The 18,834-nt window shown below is 49.4% G+C and overlaps 1 protein-coding gene across 4 annotated transcripts in view; it reads left to right on the plus strand.

Moving 5' to 3' along the window:
* The window catches only part of DAAM2 (dishevelled associated activator of morphogenesis 2), a 113,649-nt gene that overhangs the window by 76,730 nt on the left and 18,085 nt on the right, over positions 1-18,834 (plus strand). For all 4 annotated transcript variants that reach the window (XR_007479639.1, XM_033424076.2, XM_033424075.2 and 1 more), the window contains exons 6-15: positions 2,123-2,456; positions 3,656-3,766; positions 4,953-5,056; positions 6,486-6,552; positions 7,820-7,937; positions 9,930-10,059; positions 13,344-13,402; positions 13,547-13,731; positions 14,269-14,568; positions 18,569-18,676. Coding sequence is in view for 3 of the 4 variants with exons in the window: in XM_033424076.2 (XP_033279967.1) it covers positions 2,123-2,456; positions 3,656-3,766; positions 4,953-5,056; positions 6,486-6,552; positions 7,820-7,937; positions 9,930-10,059; positions 13,344-13,402; positions 13,547-13,731; positions 14,269-14,568; positions 18,569-18,676 (1,516 nt within the window). In the remaining variant the exon portion in view is untranslated. The remainder of the gene's footprint in view (positions 1-2,122; positions 2,457-3,655; positions 3,767-4,952; positions 5,057-6,485; positions 6,553-7,819; positions 7,938-9,929; positions 10,060-13,343; positions 13,403-13,546; positions 13,732-14,268; positions 14,569-18,568; positions 18,677-18,834) is intronic.

Genomic DNA, 18,834 nt, shown 5'->3' on the forward strand with positions numbered 1-18,834 from the left:
CTCCTCTTGTGTCTGGCAACTCATTCTGGCTTGTGGGGACCAACTCTTAAAATGTTCAGCAGTTTTGCAAGCTGGTTGTTAAACATAGCTATGATGAAAATGTAAATTACATCAACTCATGATTAAATAAATGCTATCAAAAACAAAGGTAATTAAGTGCTTGAAACTTATCACTCCTTAATTACCTGATGATCTGACTACATTTTACTGTTACGTATGCTCTTTACTGTTACCTGTGCTCAGGGAGTTTACACCCACTGTGTGTGCCTGGTGGGAATATGTCAACGGTGCATCTCTTCCCAGCTCCATGTTCAGTGACACACATTGATACTTTGAAATCAGCTATGCTGGCGGTATTTATACCATGGAGATTGGCAAACACCACAATCAGGCCTTTTCTTTCTCTAGAGCTCCAGTTGTTACCAGCACAATGATCTTCGTGTGTGTGTGTGTGTGTGTGTGTGTGTGTGTGTGTGTGCGCGCGCGCGCACGCACGCATGCGTGCACATACGCACGCGTGCACATGTGTGGTCTAGGTTGACCCAGGAGCCTGGAAATAGCCTCAAGGAGAACGGGAGCCCCCTAATCCCTGCTTGTTGCTCAGGCGGGGTGGGGTGGGGGCCTGGTATGGGCAGGGGATGCAGGAAGGATGAGGAAGTCAGGAAGTAGAAGGGCTGAGGGGAGGTTGCCGGGTTCATCTCCCACTTCCATTTATTTTTTTTTCCCCATAATAAAATTCTGATTACAAAAGTCACACACAGTCATGGTGGAAATTTTGTGGAATACATAAAAGTATAAAATAGAAAATAAATAATACCTATTTTTAACAATTTAAGAGTACATTCTATTTTTCTAGGTGTATTTCTTTAATCATGTAGAAATACAAATGCTCTGGGGATCAAATGTACTAATTATATGTAGTGCTTTCCTCACCTTCATTTATGACATTTCCTCAGATCATTAATTATTCTACTGAATCAAGGGTTTTAAGCCTCTGTGTGTGTGTATGTGTGTGTATGTGTGTGTGTATGCGTGTGTATGTGTGTGTGTATGCGTGTGTGTGTATGTGTGCGTGTGTGTATGTGTGTGTATGTATGTGTGTGTGTGTGTGTGTGTGTGTGTGTATGTGTGTGTGTGCCATGGATGACTTTGCCACCCACATGAAACCTTTTGAGTGCTTATTAGAGTGATGTTAAATAGTAAAATAGATAGAAATAGATAAAGTTAAAAATGAACCAATTAAATTGAAATACATTTACCAAATTTTAAACATTTGTGAGATAGCAATAAATGTACTTCTTTATGCCTTAAATAATAAGAACTAGCAACCACCATAATTTTGAAGCCCTGATGAGTGGAAATGATATTTTGAGATACCTGTAACAACTGTAATTAGAGATGAAAATAGCTGTGATTTCTTTGTGTGACAAAGTCACAGATTCTGCTAACGCCACTATAGTTTATTGCCTACATTCATCACTGAAGGAAACGCTGAATTTCAGGTAGAGGTTTTACCAAAAATAAAAGTGTAATTTTCTTTTCCCATCCAAGTTCATGGACCCCTGAATGTTAGCCATAGACCCCTTAGGGGAACACAGATTCCAGGTTAAGAACCACTGAACTAAAGGGTTTTTAATGTTTTTTTGCTAACCTTCAAGATAGCTCAGATGTTTTCTTAGGGATCCCTTGAAGAGTGCCTTCCCCAGCCTCGATCCCTTGTTGCAGTGACTCTGCTGGCTCCCATGTCTGCAAGTCCCCCTTGTTTTCTGACTGTAATTCTCTTAATTCCCATCGTCGTTGGTGATGAGTCTTCAGGTTTAACAGCCATGATAATTATCCTAATAATTATCATGATCATCTCTTTCACATATACACCTTCATAGCTGTGTAACCCACAGTCAACGACGTGCAAATGCATGGTATTTAAAATGCAAATAAGATCTGAGTCTTGTGAGGTGATAGGATTTTAGCTCTTTAGATAAACTTTACAAGTGAACCAAGTGTCTACCGTCTCAGTGGGACACAGCGGTACCCAGGTAAGGGGGTGGCTGTTTGCAAAATGCATACAGAATAATAGGCAACTGCAGGATACCTGTTTTGCTGATGGCTCTGGTCTGGGCAGGTTTGTGACCCGCTTCATCGAGCTGGAGGGCTTGACCTGTCTGCTGAACTTCCTCCGGAGCATGGACCACGCCACCTGTGAAAGCCGCATCCACACCTCCCTCATCGGCTGCATCAAAGCTCTGATGAACAACTCCCAGGGGCGGGCGCACGTGCTGGCACAGCCCGAGGCCATCAGCACCATCGCACAGAGCCTGCGCACGGAGAACAGCAAGACCAAGGTGGCCGTGCTGGAGATCCTGGGCGCCGTGTGCCTGGTGCCCGGCGGCCACAAGAAGGTGCTGCAGGCCATGCTACACTACCAGGTGTACGCAGCCGAGCGGACGCGCTTCCAGGTGCGGGGCTGGTGGGGGGCTTATATCAAAAGAGCTGAGGAGCCTTAAGAGAGGGGCGGTTTGGCTGGGAAAATGGACTCCTCGCTAGACCGTGGGTTCCTTGAGACTGGAATATGGGTCTGCTTCATTTCTGTGGCTCCGTGTCTCTGAACCCAGCACCTGGCTCATAAAGGGGCTCGGTCAAGAAATACTGAATCGAATGCCATTGCTGGAGTGGAGATTTTAGGCCCGATGCCTGGGCCGGTGCCTACTGTAGGGACACTGGGACAAGTCCTGGGAACTCAGGCCATGCTATGCTCTTTTCTTCTCCCTGACCTGCTCCAGGTAAAGAGGTAGACAATAAGTATACTGTCTTGGTACTAAGTCTCAATAGATGTGAACTGTTATCACAAACATTATGGTTTATCCACCACTAGAGACTATATGTTTGTTCTGTCATCAAACATTTTAAAGCACCTACTCTGTTCAGAAAGTGACCCCTGACCCTCTGCAGAAGATGCAAAGGAGGTAAAAGTTAATGTCCATGCTATCAAGGAGCTGGGCAGGGAATACAGTTACTCTTGGTATCCTCGGGGGATTGGTCCCAGGACCCTCGTGGATACCAAAACCTGTGGATACTTAAATGTCTTCTATAAAAGAGTGTAGTATTTGCATATAACCTATGCACATCCTTCTGTATACTTTAAATCATCTCTGGATTACTTATAGGACCTAATATAATGTAAATGCTCTGTAAATAACTAAGTACCATATAAATGCTATGTAAACAGTTACTGGTGTTCAGCAAATTCAAATTTTGCTTTTTGGAACTTTCTGAAATTTAAAAAACATATATATTTTCAACCTGGCATTGGTTGAATCTGCACATGTGGGACCCACAGATATGGAGGGCTGAGGAGCTGTAAACAGCTGTAAAGTGCTAAAGCATCTTTTCAGCATCGCCCAGCAAAATAAAGCAAGTCCCCAAGGCTGAGTGGACAGGAGACTAAGGTAGGACTGGGGATGAGATGTAGAGAGGCAAAGGATGCTTCCTGGAAAAGGTGAGCTTTAGGGAAGATCCAACATGAGACTGGATAGATTGGGTAGAGAGAACACATGGGGCATTCTGGGCGATCGGAATGGCAGGAGCAAAGGCACAGAGGCTGGACTCACAGGATCCTGAGCCCTCCTCTCTTTTTCCGTCCTGCCTTTCCATCCAGACCCTGCTGAATGAGCTGGACCGAAGTCTAGGCCGGTACCGAGATGAAGTGAATCTGAAAACAGCCATCATGTCCTTTATCAACGCTGTCCTCAATGCTGGCGCTGGAGAGGTGAGGCATCTTCTCTGTGCCCTTGCTGGGCCCTGACTTTCCGGACCTGGGGAAGAGGGCGTGAGTGCTGCCTGGGGACGTGGCAGAGGGTCAGTGTGGCTGACACTACCATCCCTGTCCTCAGATTATCTGTATCACCTCTTGCCTCCTTCACCTGGGGCCAAGAAAGAACAGCTTGTCATAAACCTCCCTGTCACGAGCGGTTCCTGGGGAGCTTCCTGCCTGGGTCACCTCATGCATTATGTGTGTCATGGACAAACCCCAAGCTTGTCTGGCTGATGACTGTTTAGGATGGTGGGGGATCATTGATGGGAGGAGGGCAAGTGTTGGCCCTTCTTTCTAGAGCTTTCTAAAGACCTGCTTCTGGACTGATTTCTGGGGAGCTGATCGTGCTCTTCTAGCACCTTCTGTTAGGAGGTGTGACTTCTGATTTTCCTTCTTTTGGGGTCAGAATGGGATTCCCAGACCTTAAAAATAGCAACCGTCGAAGAAGAACTTGAAGAGCAGGTGAACCCCCCAAATGCTAAGGCAATCAGGTGCCCCAGTCAAGGTCGGCTTGTTGAAGGTCAAAAGGGACCATTTAATCTCTGCTTTTCCCTCTTTTCTGCCGGCATACTTTTTTTTGCGTCCCGTCCCGATGACCTGAGTTAGGTGGGGTGGATTGGGGGAATTACCTGTCCCTAAGATGCTGATGTCACCTGAGTCAGTCCTAGCTATTTATGCTGACATCTGTTCTGGTTAGTTGCTAGCCATACCTCACCAAGCAGTTCTTATGAATGTCATTCCTGTAGGTGAGTGATATGCCCATTTAACTGATGAGGAAACTAAGACTTCTGCAAAAGTCACAAAACCAGTAAGTGACAGAGCAGGGATTGGAACCAAGAAATGCCTGGTTCCAAAGTGTGTGCTCCGTATCACTCTTCAACACTAATCTTTGAGGCCAAAAACTTAGAGAAAACTGGTGAAGGACTTAAAGGAAGTGAGGCAGGAGGGCTAAAGGGAGTAAATAACAAGGTCAGAGGATGTCTCCTCCCACCCTTTCTTGCAGCTCTGGGACTCGAAGCAGTTCTGACGAGTTTGCTGCAGGGGATGTGGTGGGACTGCAGTGGCAGTGAGGGGGCCCCTGGGGACTCCTGTGGAAATTGAGACCAGCCAGTGAGTCTGGTCCTCCCTTGGTGACCCCCAGGATAATCTGGAGTTCCGTCTACATCTACGGTACGAGTTCCTGATGCTGGGGATACAGCCTGTGATTGACAAACTCCGGCAGCACGAGAATGCCATCCTGGACAAGTAAGGCCCAAGTCACCCGTCCCCATGCAAACCTACAGTGACAACGCCTCAGTGGGGGATGGTCAGGACTCCTGTAGAGGTTTCTGTTTCCCTGGAGACTGCCTCCCGCACCCAGCATCGATTCAGAAGCAGCTCTGGGGGGGCGGGAGGTGGACAGCTCCCCCACCTTCTTGTCTCACATCACCTATGCCCCTGCCTGTCCTCTTTGCTGACCTCCTGTCTGATCTCTGATGTTCTAGGCAGGTGGACCCAGTAGTCCTCCACTGTGGCAGTACTGCCCGCTGCGGGGAATTTGGAACCATGTAGGGGTGTTCTTTGGTTTTCAAACTGGCCGGTGGGGGGCACTACTGGCATTGGTTGTAGGGAGCCAGGAATGTTAAACGTCCCGCAGCGCGCCCGGCCGCTCAACCAAGAAATGCTCCCCGTCAAGGTGCAAAAGCTCCTGTGCATCGCTAGTGAGCCTCTCTGCTTCCACCCCACTCGCACAGGCTATGTTATCACGTTAGGTCTTAAGGGAGAGAGAATGGGTCCTTTTGTGGGGGTGTGGAGGAGTGGATGGGGTAGAAGGTGAGAGATTGGCTTTGGGTGGGGACATGGGACAGTACTGTCTGCAGGGCAGGAATAGAGATGCCAGACGTAGAGAACGGACATGCGGGCACAGGGGAGGAAGGGGAGGGTGAGACAAATTGGGAGATTGGGATTGACATATATGCACTACCATGTGTAAAATAGAGAGCTAGTGGGGACCTCCTGTATAGCACAGGGAGCTCAGCTCAGTGCTCTGCGGTGACCTAGATGGGTGGGATGGGGGGCGGGGAGGGAGGGAGGTCCAGGAGGGAGGGAGGTCCAGGAGGGAGGGAGGTCCAAGTGGGAGGGGGTATATATATATATAGCTGATTCACTTTGTTGTACAGCAGAAACTAACACAACATTGTAAAGCAATTATACTCCAATAAAAAAGAAGAAAAAGAACACTGGGGAAGGTAGAGGTAGGGCAGTGGTCCTTGACTGCAGGTGCCAGGGGACATCTGGCAACTCCTGGAGACATTTTGTGGTTGTCACAAAGTGGGGGATTCTGCTGGCGTCTGGTGGGTAGTGGTCAGGGATGCTGGTACACATCTTGGAACTCACACACCCACCTCCCAAAGCCAGGGATGACCCAGCCCCAAATGTCAGTAGTTCCGAACTTGTGAAAGCCCGATGGAAGGTGATAGGACCCTCAGTTGGCCTCCCCGAGGGATGGGCATGGGATTCTGTAAAGGAGGAGAGTGTTGACATACAGGCAGCTGGCTTCTTTCTGGCTTTGCCTTGGCCTCACCTGAATGAAGCCTTTAGATTGAGTCAGTGGGGGGCTTGGAAGGGCTGTAACCCTCACCCGGGGCTGGCCTGGCGGTGATGTCTACTCCCTGTATCCCCCTGTCCTGTCTAGGCATTTGGACTTCTTCGAGATGGTCCGGAACGAGGATGACCTGGAGCTAGCCAGGAGGTTTGACATGGTGAGGAGCCTGCAAGGATGGGGCGACTGCAGTGGGTCCCAGATGCCGTGCTGTGGGAGGTCCGGTGTTGGCTGGGTTCCCTGGTGGGTGCCTCCACGGCCAGGTCCCACTTCTGGAGCCCTGGCAGTATGGTGGCTCTGCCAGGCCTCACCAGCAGACCCTAACCGGGGAGAGCATCTCCCACTGCAAGCCCCAAAGGAAAGACAGACAATTCTTACACATGGTTCCTCTCAAATGCCTCCCCTGGGATGACTTTCTCTGTGTCTTCCAGTAATTTTCTGAGATACCTTTCCCCATCACTAACCTGACCATGCTTAGCGAACAACATCATTTCCATTTTAGCCTTGGTAACCCTGAAAATCCACACGTCTGCTGCTTAAATATTGTGTTATAAAATCCCTACCCACATGGAGACCTCCTTTGGGGTGGTGCTTCAGTAGCCGAGCACCATCCCTTTATATTCTAAAAAAAAAGCCCTGAATTTAAAGAGAAGGAAACTGATGTTAGCAAAGGACAAGCAGCTTGCTGTTGTCACACAACGGCAGAGTCGGTCTGGAATTTGCACCCGTGAACCAATGCCATGTGCTCCTTGACTCATCCAGGCCCCTGCTTCCTTCCCTTAGTTTGAATCAGTAGTTCTCAACCAGGGGAGATTTTACTTCCCTTGCGGACACCTGCAATGTTTAGAGACATTCTTAGCTGTCGCAACAGGTGTGAGGAAGATGCCCCTGACGTCTGGTAGGTATAGGGCCAGGATGCTGCCGAACAGCCCACAATGAACAGGACAGCCTCCCACAACAAAGAACCATCCAGTCCAAGATGCTGGTGGTGCCGAGGTTGGGAAACCCTGGTTTATATAATTAGCACAGCTCTCTCCTCCTTTTCTCTGCACGTCTCTTTTTTTTTTTTTTTTTTTGCGGTACGCGGGCGTCTCACTGTTGTGGCCTCTCCCGTTGCGGAGCACAGGCTCCGGATGCGCAGGCTCAGCAGCCATGGCTCACGGGCCCAGCTGCTCCCCGGCATGTGGGATCCTCCCGGACCGGGGCACGAACCCGTGTCCCCTGCATCGGCAGGCGGACTCTCAACCACTGCGCCACCAGGGAAGCCCATGCCTGTCTCTTTTTTAAGCCTGGACCAGAGGCAGGAAAGGAATGCTGCTGCCGGACGGGGCTCAGTGGATGAAAGCAGGGTCTTCTCCCTCCCCATTCTCTCCCTCTGCTGCCTTCCCCTCCCCTCTCCCCGTTCACTATGCCCTCCACACCCTCAGGTCCACATCGACACCAAGAGTGCTTCCCAGATGTTTGAGCTGATCCACAAGAAACTGAAGCACACAGAGGCCTACCCCTGCCTGCTGTCTGTCCTGCACCACTGCCTGCAGATGCCCTGTGAGTAGCTCCCTCAGCCGGCCTGAGCCCCTGGCCCGGGGCAGCTGGAGACAAGGTGTCAGAAGCTCCCAGGGTTGGGAAGTCTCCCCATGTCTCCCCCTGCACCCCAGTTCCCAGGAGGCCAGGCCATAGGACTCAGGCCCGTGCTCTTCCCTTCCTCCTGGGGGTCAGGACTTGCACTGTCCCCCAGCAGAGGAGCGGGGGACTCAGCCCTGAGCAATGCCATCATCCTGGTCCAACGAGCGGGAGCTTGATCCCTGAAGGATCCAACAGCTCTGACTCCCAGCTCGTGGCGGGGTCGTGATCATTCTCCTCAGGGCGTTCCAAAAAGGAGTTTTGTGCTTGCGGGGAGCAGCACAGCTGTGGGAAGAGTGTGCCTTGCCTTTTTTTTTTTTTTTTTAAGATTTTATCAACTCCTCTATCTAGCCCTTGCTGGCTCCCATCCTACCACCCTTGTTCCTGACTCACTTTACAAATACCAAATGTCAGTATCTATAGAAGCAGATGCTAAGCTCTTACGATCCAGGTGTGCCCGGTGACTGAATAAATGATACATAATTACTAATAGCCACGCCAGCATGCAATTTGAAATGAGCTATAACTGCACCATTTGGTACTGAAGCTCTTCATAAAATAGAGTATTTGGAAACTGGCATGGCCCAACATAATGGTCAGCCTAGACAGACTCGCTTTAGTGGTGATGACGTTGGTGTTGGTAATCGAGGTGGTGGTGACAGCTACAATTTATCGTCGCCATCTCTGGGCTGGGTGTGATGGGAGGTCTATTAAGATAGTGTCTCTATACCTCAGAATGGCTTAAGGAGTGTGTGTTATTATCTCCAATTCACAGTGAGTGAACCTGAGGCTCAGTGAGTCTGTACATATGAAGGAATTTTGTTTCTTTGGGGTCAGGGCTTTAGATGAAACACATTCTACTTCTGTGAACACAGGCTTTACCCTGTGTTCCTGGTTGAAAGGTAAATGGAAAACGATGGCCACTTTGCAATGCATGTGTCAGTGGAGTGATGGAAAGGAGGACAGACACAGTGACCTGGACCAGGAAGCTGCCAGCTCTCCAAAACTCAGTCTAGAAAGTCTTCGTGGAAGACGTGGGAAATCCGACTTCTGCTCACATGACTTCCTGTGTTTAGTGCTCCGAGGGCATCGTGAACGGGTCCCTCTGTTCTGCCTCAAAATGGGGCTGTGCCGATGTGACCTTCCACTTTGTGGGCATTAGGGCTTGCCTTTGAGGCCAGAATCATGCTGCTTGACCTCCCCTTGGTGGTCAGTAGAAACAAAGTACTTGGATCAAGAACCAAGGAAGAGGAGCTTGTGGCCGTCACGTGAAAAGAAAGTCCACGGCCAGCCAGACTACGATTAGGAGGGGATGCCCGTGGGGCCCTGTGCAGGCGCAACACACGATGCCTTTGCCTTCACAGTTCAGGGTCACCTTCACCACGAAGTCTGCCAGGATTCCACAGCCACTTCTTCAGCCCATTCTTACCCCCTCTCAGTGTGCGCCTGTAATAAGTCTCCATTCATCGTCCTCTGTAGGACAATAGCATTGATAATCCTAACCTTTTCTTTCAAAAAAATTTTCCCTGGAGACTTCATTATTCAGCGTGTAATGTCTGGAGCAGATTTGCTTTCTTAAATGTGCTTTTTGAAGATAATTGTAAAAAAGCAATTTGCATTCCCCAGGCATAGGATACTCAGGGTACCAACAGGGAAGAAGACGGCCAGAAAGCATTTCAGGGAATAGAGAAATATATCTAGACGGTTGACACATTCATAAAAGGTCAGTTGCAGATGAGCAAGAAATGATAGGATTTATGAGTCTTCATTATCAGTAGTTGCATTGCCTCCCCAGTCAGACGGGGAGCTTGTCAAGGGAGGGGAGGGACTCACCTCCCCAGCCTGGCCGCAGGGAGTGACGCAGGGCCCCAGGGGGTTCCGGGGCTCAGTAAAGATACGATGCCTGTCATCCCTCAGACAAGCGGAACTTCCAGCAGTGGCAGCTCCTGGACCGCATCCTCCAGCAGATCGTCCTCCAGGACGAGAGGGGCATGGATCCTGACCTGGCTCCCTTGGAGAACTTCAACGTCAAGAACATCGTCAACATGTGAGCAGTGGCCATCCCTCACCTGTCTTCCTCTTCCTTCCCCATCCCTCTCCTACTTGGGGTCTCACCAGCGAAACCTCAGCTCCCTCTCTCCAGCCCAGACACCTCCAATAGGCCTTGAGCAAAATCAACAGAACTCCCCGAGATAATGGAAATGTTCCACACACACACTGTCCAAATGCGGCTGCTGAGCCCTTGACGTGTGGCTAGTGTGACTGAGGAACTGAGTTTTACATTTCATTTAATTTTCATTAAATTCAAGTACTCACGTGACATGGCTGGCGACCACCGTATTGGATAGCACAGGTTTAGAGGGGGTGTACGCAACTCGCCGTGATCCACTGCATTCAGTGGATTGAGGGGGAATTACACGTATCAACACGGAGGAGAAGTCAGCAAACTGTGGCTACAGGCTAACCCCCGCCCTCCAGCTTGTTTCGTATGGTCCACGAGCCAAGAATAGTTTTACATTTTAAAAGAGTTGTTAAAAACAAACACAGGAATATATGACAGAGACTGTACAGAGTATATAAAACCGAAAATAGTTACTCTGCCTCTTTAGAGAAGGTCTGCCAACCACTGAAAATAGAGCATGACAATTTAATCATGAGGCTGTTAGAAAACGATGTCAGAGCCTAAGGTCTCTGGCTTATCATCTTTGACCCTGGGTGTAGAGAAACACCGAGAAATGAGTTTAAAGTCGTGTCAGCTAATAATCAGGCCTCATGTTAGCACACTGACTTTTAATTTTAAACTTTTACTTTCAGTATAAGCCTAAGTCAGTTGCCCTTAAGGAGACGAATTGGCTCTCAAGGATTCATTGTGCTGCGTCGCAAAGCCAAGGAGAAAATGATTTCTGAACTATTCACGCTACTGTTTTCATTTGCACAAATAGCTGGGTGTTGGTGTAGTCAAAATCCTAACTGGTATCTTGGATGAGTACAACTAGGAAAGTAATCAAAAGGCAGCTTTATTTATTTTTTGAAGTTTTTTAAATTTAATTTTTATTTTATATTGGAGTATAGTTGATTTACAATGGTGTGTTAGTTTCAGGTGTACAGCAAAGTGATTCAGTTATACATATACATATATCCATTCTTTTTCAGATTCATATTTCCCATATAGATTATTACAGAATATTGAGTAGAGTTCCCTGTGCTATACAGTAGGTCCTTACCGATTATCTATTTTATATATAGTAGTGTGTACATTAATCCCAAACTCCTAACTTATCTAGCCCCCCCACCTTTCCCTTTTGGTAACCATAAGTTTGTTTTTGAAGTCTTCGAGTCTGTTTCTGTCTTGTAAGTAAGTTCATTTGTATCATTTTTTTTAGATTCCACACATAAGTGAAATCATAAGATATTCGTCTTTGTCTGACTTCGCTTAGTATGATAATCTCTAGGTCCATGCATGTTGCTGCAAATGCCATCGTTTCATTCTTTTCTATGGCAGAGTAATAGTCCATTGTATATGTGCCACATCTTCTTTATCCATTCCTCTGTCAATGGACATTTAGGTTGCTTCCATGTCTTGGCTATTGTAAATAGTGAAGGCAGCTTTATTTTTATCTTCTGCTAATTCTTTACATTACTTAGTGGGGAAGCTGTTCCTCTTGCCAGAGGATGACGACTCCTCAGGTGCAATGAAGTTTTTGCTGCTTCTTGGACAATGGGAGTCCTAAGCTCACTTTCAGCTGCCAACATAGCCTCAAATCTGCAAGTAGAAGGGCTAGTCTCAGATGTGAATCAATATTCTAGACTGGATTTAGCCTTGAGTCTCTCTCCGTGGACTGGGGCTGGAAGCTGCAGTGGGAAGAGAGTGTGAGAGAGAGAGTGTGTGTGTGTGTGTGTGTGTGTGTGTGTGTGTGTGAGTGAGTGTGATGGTTGGCTTCTTTTTCTGTGTCTGTTTCTCTTCTAGCCCCTTCTACCCCATCCCCCTTTCCTCTAGCTAACCATTTTCTGACCCCCACCAGAGGCAGCATGGGGGCAGGAAGGAGAAAGGGAAAAGGCCCTACTTGTTCAGGTAACTTAGTAAATAGGCTTCCTGCTCTCTGGGCTTGGCACATGGATAAAGATATGACATGTATTCCTGGGGTCTTCAGAAGTTCCTTGCTGGGTGCCTCTCGCTACAAAACCCTGGTCACTGGAGACACATGTTTTTCTTTTTTTTCCTCCAGGCCTGCTTGGCACCATCCCTTCCATCAGGTCCTGATTCACTGGCAATACAGTACACGTAGACGTACACTGTTGAAGTGTCCAGATGGACTTTTTGGATGAGACTTAGAATAGCTTCAGCCTAATTCCTCCACGATGCTCTCTGGCTCGTGAGAAACCCTCATGCAGTCTCTCATACTAACAAATTCTTGGAGTGTCACGGGTCTCTGCCTACCCTCTGGACCTGCCTAGCCCCAGTCCACCATGCCTCCCTCCCGGTGTCAGGGAACATGGGTCAGACCCTCTGGGTGGGCGCAAAGAAGTCACTTCACTAGATGGTGCTGAAGGAGGACCCCCCCCGCCCCCCACCAGAGAGGATGACAATGGCTCTCTCCAGAGAAATCTGTTCACAAATTATTTCCCCCATCATACTTCACTCCCTCTTTATATCCTTGACCTGGTTGAGGAGGCCAAGAGTCATGGATCTAACTTCTCTGTGTTTTCAGATATACAAAAGAAATGATTATTGAGATCTCACCTTGGAATTTCACCTCTCTTATACCTTGATGTCTGGGTAAAAGCTTCCTTTTCACCGCTTGTAATGAGTTTGACAAGAATGAAGGGGCTTCCTATGATTTAGACACATGCCCTCTTTACCCTCTACCCGCTTACTCTGTGTTACTGGGGTGGGCGATTTCTCTTGCTCTCACACATTGGTCATTGGAAGTCTGGACCATGGTAAGGCCAATATTTTGATCTCTCTCAGATGCGAGAACCTATTTTTACAAAGGGGTACAAATCATTGTACAACTAAGGGAAGCCTGGGATTTAGTCCTGGCTTTACCACGAGTTAGCGGTCATCTCCTTTTCTGGTCTTAGGAGCTTCAACTCTATCCCAGAGGGGTTGGACTCTAAGGGTCCTTTCAGCTTTCTCAGACCATGGAGAGACAGGTAATGAGAACTTGTCTGGGATGGGACCTGGAGAGACATCCGGAGAGTCAAAATCCTAGCCTCCTTGATGTGGCTGGACAGATTGGAGATCAGGGTACCAATGTGGGGAACTGGAAGATGCCATGTCTTCTGGGAAGCTGTGAGCAAACAGTCAAGAGACCCTTCACTCCCTGCCAGGCTCATCAATGAGAACGAAGTGAAACAGTGGCGAGACCAAGCGGAGAAGTTCCGGAAAGGTGAGGGGGCTCTGCCCAAACCCGCTCCCTGCTCCCCACCCCTCCCCTGCCCAGCCGAGGACCCCATTTCCTCCTTTGGAGAAGGACACACACGCATTCACATCCTCTCTTCCCATTTCCCCTCCTGTCCTTCTTCCATCCCAGAACACGCGGAGCTGGTGAGCAGGCTGGAGAGGAAGGAGCGGGAATGCGAGACCAAGACGTTGGAGAGGGAAGAGATGATGCGGACACTGAACAAGATGAAGGACAAGCTGGCCCGAGAGTCCCAGGAGCTGCGCCAGGCTCGGGGACAAGTGGCAGAGCTGGTGGCCCAACTCAGTGAAATCTCAGTATGTGGCCCCTCCTCTGCTTTTACAAAGTTGAGCCGAGACCTTCAGGCCAGTGGGGGGAAGAGCAGGTGTGGGGAGGAGGTGAGGATGCCAGCGTGGAGGAGACCTCAGACCAGGATAGAGGGGACCCTCGAGGCTGCAAGTTTGGCACCTGTGTGAGACAAAAACAGCGTTCCTTCCTCCGGGTGACACTGTTCCTGGAAGCACACTGTGGAAAGCAGAGTGCGGGTGGGGTTTGGGCTCCCCTCCCCCTCTCAGCTGGGTGCCCTTGTGCAGGCCTGTCTGTATCAATCCCGCTGTTGCATGTGATGACTATGACTGTCCACTATGTCTGTGTTTGCCTCGTGTGTGTATCTGTGTGTTGGATGTTCAGGATGCAGAGGGAGAAAACGGGGCTTAATTGTGTGTGGGAGGTGAGAGCAGGCTTCGGGGTCTAGTCTAGGTGGAGAATAAGAGTAAGGGAAGGCACAGTGATGGGGGACTCGAAAGGCATCCTTGTTGATGCTTTGTCTCTTTGATGTCTCTGTCTCCCCACAGACAGGACCTGTATCTTCCCCACCTCCCCCTGGGGGCCCACTTACCTTGTCTTCCTCGATGACAACCAGTGACCTGCCTCCACCCCCGCCCCCTCTACCGTTCACCTGCTGTCCCCCACCGCCACCACCCCCCCTACCCCCCGGTGGGCCTCCCACTCCCCCCGGTGCTCCACCTTGCTTCAGTATGGGCCTGCCCCTCCCCCCAGACCCCTTCCCCAGCAGTGATGTCCCGCTCAGGAAGAAGTGTGTCCCCCAGCCTTCACACCCACTGAAGTCCTTCAACTGGGTCAAGCTGAATGAGGTGAGTAGCAAGGAAGAGGTCAGTGGATCCATTCTCCTACAGCCTGGGACAGTTAGCCCTATGGATTGATAGCCCGCTATTTGCAGATCTCCACCTTGGGTGCTCTCTTTGATGGGAGTGAGGGTAGGCACAGTGGACGCAGAAGATGGGGCTGCTGCTGCCAGAGCACAGGGAGGCGATGGCTTGGCATGCGGTGATGCTCACATTGGCAGAGCCACCTACAAACGGAATATGAGTGTGCTGAGGGTTACTGGAGTAATACAGGGCCAAGCGGGGTGCTTTCTAGACGAGACAAGGGCTTGGCTAGAATGTTAAGGATTGGGTTGATTTGAGGAAAAGGGTGGAACATATAGGTGAAGATCTTGGGCCCGGGTCTAGAGATGGACTGAAATGATGAGGCCATGACAGGGTAGCAGGGCAGGGGCAATGAAGAGTTTGATATCAAGGTGTAGCCATTTTGGCATCCTCCCAGGGGAAGGTGCAAACACTGGCTACTTTTCTAGACTGCTCAGCAGTGAGAGGCCTTCCTGAATATTATCCACTAAGAACCACCCATCCCAGGCCCACATGTGGGAGTTGATTCCTCTATTGGATTCTCATGAGTGTAGAGTAGAGATGCCCTGGGTCACGTTGGACCCCTGGTAATTGAAGGCCAGTTCCAGCCTGGGCCAAACACTGCTCTGGTTCTGTACTATAAGAGGACCAGTGGCTTCATCCTTGAGGTAAATGGATACAAGAGAACTGGCCTCAGTTAGCCTGACTCACGTTCACCCTCCAAAAACAGTCTGGAGCTGGGACTGATGGATGCCCTCTGACCTTGTATGGGGCCAGGGGACTAATTCTTGGGGAATTCATTACCATACCACTCTGTGAGCTTAACTTAGCTCCAGTGGAGACTTAGAGTGGGAGGAGACACAGATTGCTAAGTAGATGGTCGGCTAGTTTGCTAGGTGCCTTCTCCTGGTGGTAGACCAGTTAGCCTGTCAGTCTGAGGCCTGCTTTGTGTAAAGCTTTCTGCTGGGGGCTGTGACGGATAATAATAAAAGGTGAGACATAACGTTGCCCTGAAAGAGCTTTGCATCTGGCAATTAGGAAGTGTGTCCAAGGAAACACCCTGAGGTCCTGGGGATGGGTTGCAGGAGAGGTTCTAACCTCTAACCAAATCAGGTTTGGCTCTAACTAACGGTGTGATCTGCGGAAATCGTTCGTTTCATACCTGTTTGCTTGTCTACGAGATGATCTCTGATTCCTTCTACCTCTGGTTTTGTTATCTAAGTGGAAAGACGAAGCATGAATATAGCCCATTCATTGCCTCCTGGGCTTCTGATAACATTTCCAGTCTGAGTTATTCAAATTGCAGAGCCACCTGCTAGCAGCATTTGGAAGGGACATTGTTAAAGTTCGTAACAACTGCATCGCACAGCTCTGCCCTGTGGATACTTCTCCGTGGTCACAAGGCCAGCCAGAAAGGCCAGCTGCATACGGGCAGGCAAGCAGCTCTGCAGAACCAAAGGTTGTAGGCGGTGTGGAAACATTCATTGTTCATGATCAGAAATAATATTTTTTTAATTGTGGTTTAAAAAAAAAAAAAAGAATTTTGTTTTTGCTTCCTGTGCTTACAACTTATAATTTAAGGTTTTAAACATGTAATGAAGGGTTGATTAGGCATCTCAACAATTAAGGAAAGCAAACAGGGCACCTAATGTTTTTGTAAGATTTTCATCTTAAAGAGCTTCGTGCTTAGGATTTTCTCTGGGGTCCAGTAATAATAAAGCCTATATCAATTCCTCAGGGGCCCGGAGCAGGCCGGAGTCTCATTCCTAGACTGGAAAGTCCAGGTTTGATGGAGCACGTGTTGAGGAGCCCTTGTGGGAGATGTAGCAGCAGGGGTGAGGGAGGCGGGGCTTCGAGTCATATTAGTGAACTTATCATCCCATTCCCAGTCTTTGAGTTGAATGACTAAATTCAGGTTATTTCGTCATTTGGGCTGTAGTTTCCCCATCTGCAAAATGGGGGTAATTACGATAACCAGATCAAAGTGTTGTTGTGAGAATTGACTTAATACATACAAATTACTTGGAACAGTGACTGACACATAGAAAACCTTTAAAATAAGAATATTAGATGAGTTATTATTCGTGGGACTACCATGTGTGCTTTAAGTGTGTTCTCTCACTTAATCCTCATCTAGTTCAGTCAGGTAGATGTCATTGAGACTCGGTTTCCTTTCATGGGACATGGGAAGAGAAGAGAACCTCTCTGTTTGCCAACAGCTTCACTTAGGGGCTGTCTGACCCCAAACGCTCGAGGAGGGAAATGTAATGAAATGTGTTTTCGAGAAAGAGTTCTCTGGCTTGTAAAGGATGTCTCTAGAGGGGCAGAAGCGCCAGGAATCTAGACTGGGAGTGGTGAGGTCTCGGCCAGAGGGGTATAAAAATTCAAGAATGATTGTATGAGGTGGGCGCATCTTTAGGATGTAGAGGATGTTAGGAACGGATGTACATCTCTCTGGCCTCAGACCTCAGCTGCACCTTCAAGAAGGGTCGCAGGTCCTTCTGGTGACCATTTCGAAGGGATAGTGTTTGGGAGACAGTGAGGGGGATCCTGGGTTGTCTGTTGTCTCAGGGGAAACTCTTCCGGATGTTGAACATCCAGCTCTGTCATTCCAGCCCTTTTCCTTCTCATCCTGGCCTCACTGAGAATAAGAGCAGTGGGAAGCTTCACCTCTACGGGCCTTCCCTCTCCACCCCCGGTCCGATTCCCCTTCCCATCTTCTTTCTGTCCAGGAGTCTGGTTCCTCATCCCAGCCCCCTTCCCCTGACCCACACATGCTCCTGCACACACACACACACGCACACGCGCGCGCGCGCGCACACACACACACACACACACACATGTTGTTTCTGCCATGAGAAGAATGCGTCTGTGTTGGGATTGGCCGGTTGCCTGCATCCCTTGCTGCTCCGAGCTTCCCAGCCCAGCATTCCACGAGAGGGTCCCTGGCCTTAGGAAGGCCACAGGAATGTCCCCACCCGCCCTGCTCTGGCCTCGCCTCCCCTTTCCAGAGTTTAAGAAAATAAAAGTGAGTGAAGGATACGTTTCTCTCTCGGAGCCTTGCTGAGGGTGATGGAGGGAGGAGGCATCGGCATTAGGAAGGTCCCCGGCTACCCCCAGGCAGAGGGGGTTGGGGAGGTTCTAATTTAAAGGACAGTGAAGCTCTGGACGAGGTGAGGGGTCCTGGGAGGGGGACTCTCATCTTGGCCCTCGAAGCCATTATTGGGATGTTATAAGACCACTAGGGCATTCCTGGCGTGGACAACAGCTCTTCCCCAGATCCCCGGAGTGGGGTTCAGTGCAAGGATCCTACACAGAGGTGGGCAGTGCCTGAGCTGAGAGACCTTGTTATGTAACCCCTGGGTCCATTCCAGTTATGAGGGATGGGACACCCTCTGACCAATGGGAACTTGTGGAAGAGTCTTGCTGGCCTGAGCAGTCACTAAAAAGGGGCCAGGATGTCCCAGCCTTTGGCATTCGTCCACTTTCTGGGAATCTGGGAAAGTGGGAGGAAGACCACTGGGAGAGAAAATGACCACCTCAGATACAGGAAATACAGTCAGCCCTGAAGATTTGAGGATCCCAAGTGTGTGTGGGCACTCTTCCTCTGAGAACACTGGTTTGGTTTGGTTTTTCTAGAAGGAGTTTCATACTCTCCTTTCACACTTGCCCACCCATCACTCCAGCACTCCCTTGATTTCTGGAATGTGCTTACATGTAGCCCCAGGTGAAAAGGAGGAGAAGGAGATTGCCTGTGGCCTCTCCCCTGGAGCAGAGTATTGAAGAGGAGGGGAGGGGGAGGAATCGACCCCCTTCTGAAGGTCTGAGAGCCTGGCTATGGGCCTGTGTGCACCTGGAGGACAGGTGGGGTTAGGGAGGCATCGCGCATCTCCATCATGAAGGAGCTGAGTCAGCCACGGGGTCTCCTCCCTTCCCTGAATCTTAGGAACGTGTCCCTGGCACCATATGGAATGAGATTGATGACATGCAGGTGTTTCGGATTCTGGACCTCGCGGACTTTGAAAAAATGTTTTCAGCTTATCAGAGGCATCAGGTAACACCCTGCCCCCTCTAGCGTCTTGAGTCTTGACTTCACACACACCCTTTGAACTCAACCCTCAGCCCCTCCCTTCCTCTCTTCCTCCCTCCCTCTCCCTTCCACATACACTGAATTGATCTTATTCTTTATCAGGTACCGTGTTCTTTCTGGGG

Source organism: Orcinus orca, chromosome 10 (assembly GCF_937001465.1).
Source record: "Orcinus orca chromosome 10, mOrcOrc1.1, whole genome shotgun sequence".
Lineage (NCBI taxonomy): Eukaryota > Metazoa > Chordata > Mammalia > Artiodactyla > Delphinidae > Orcinus > Orcinus orca.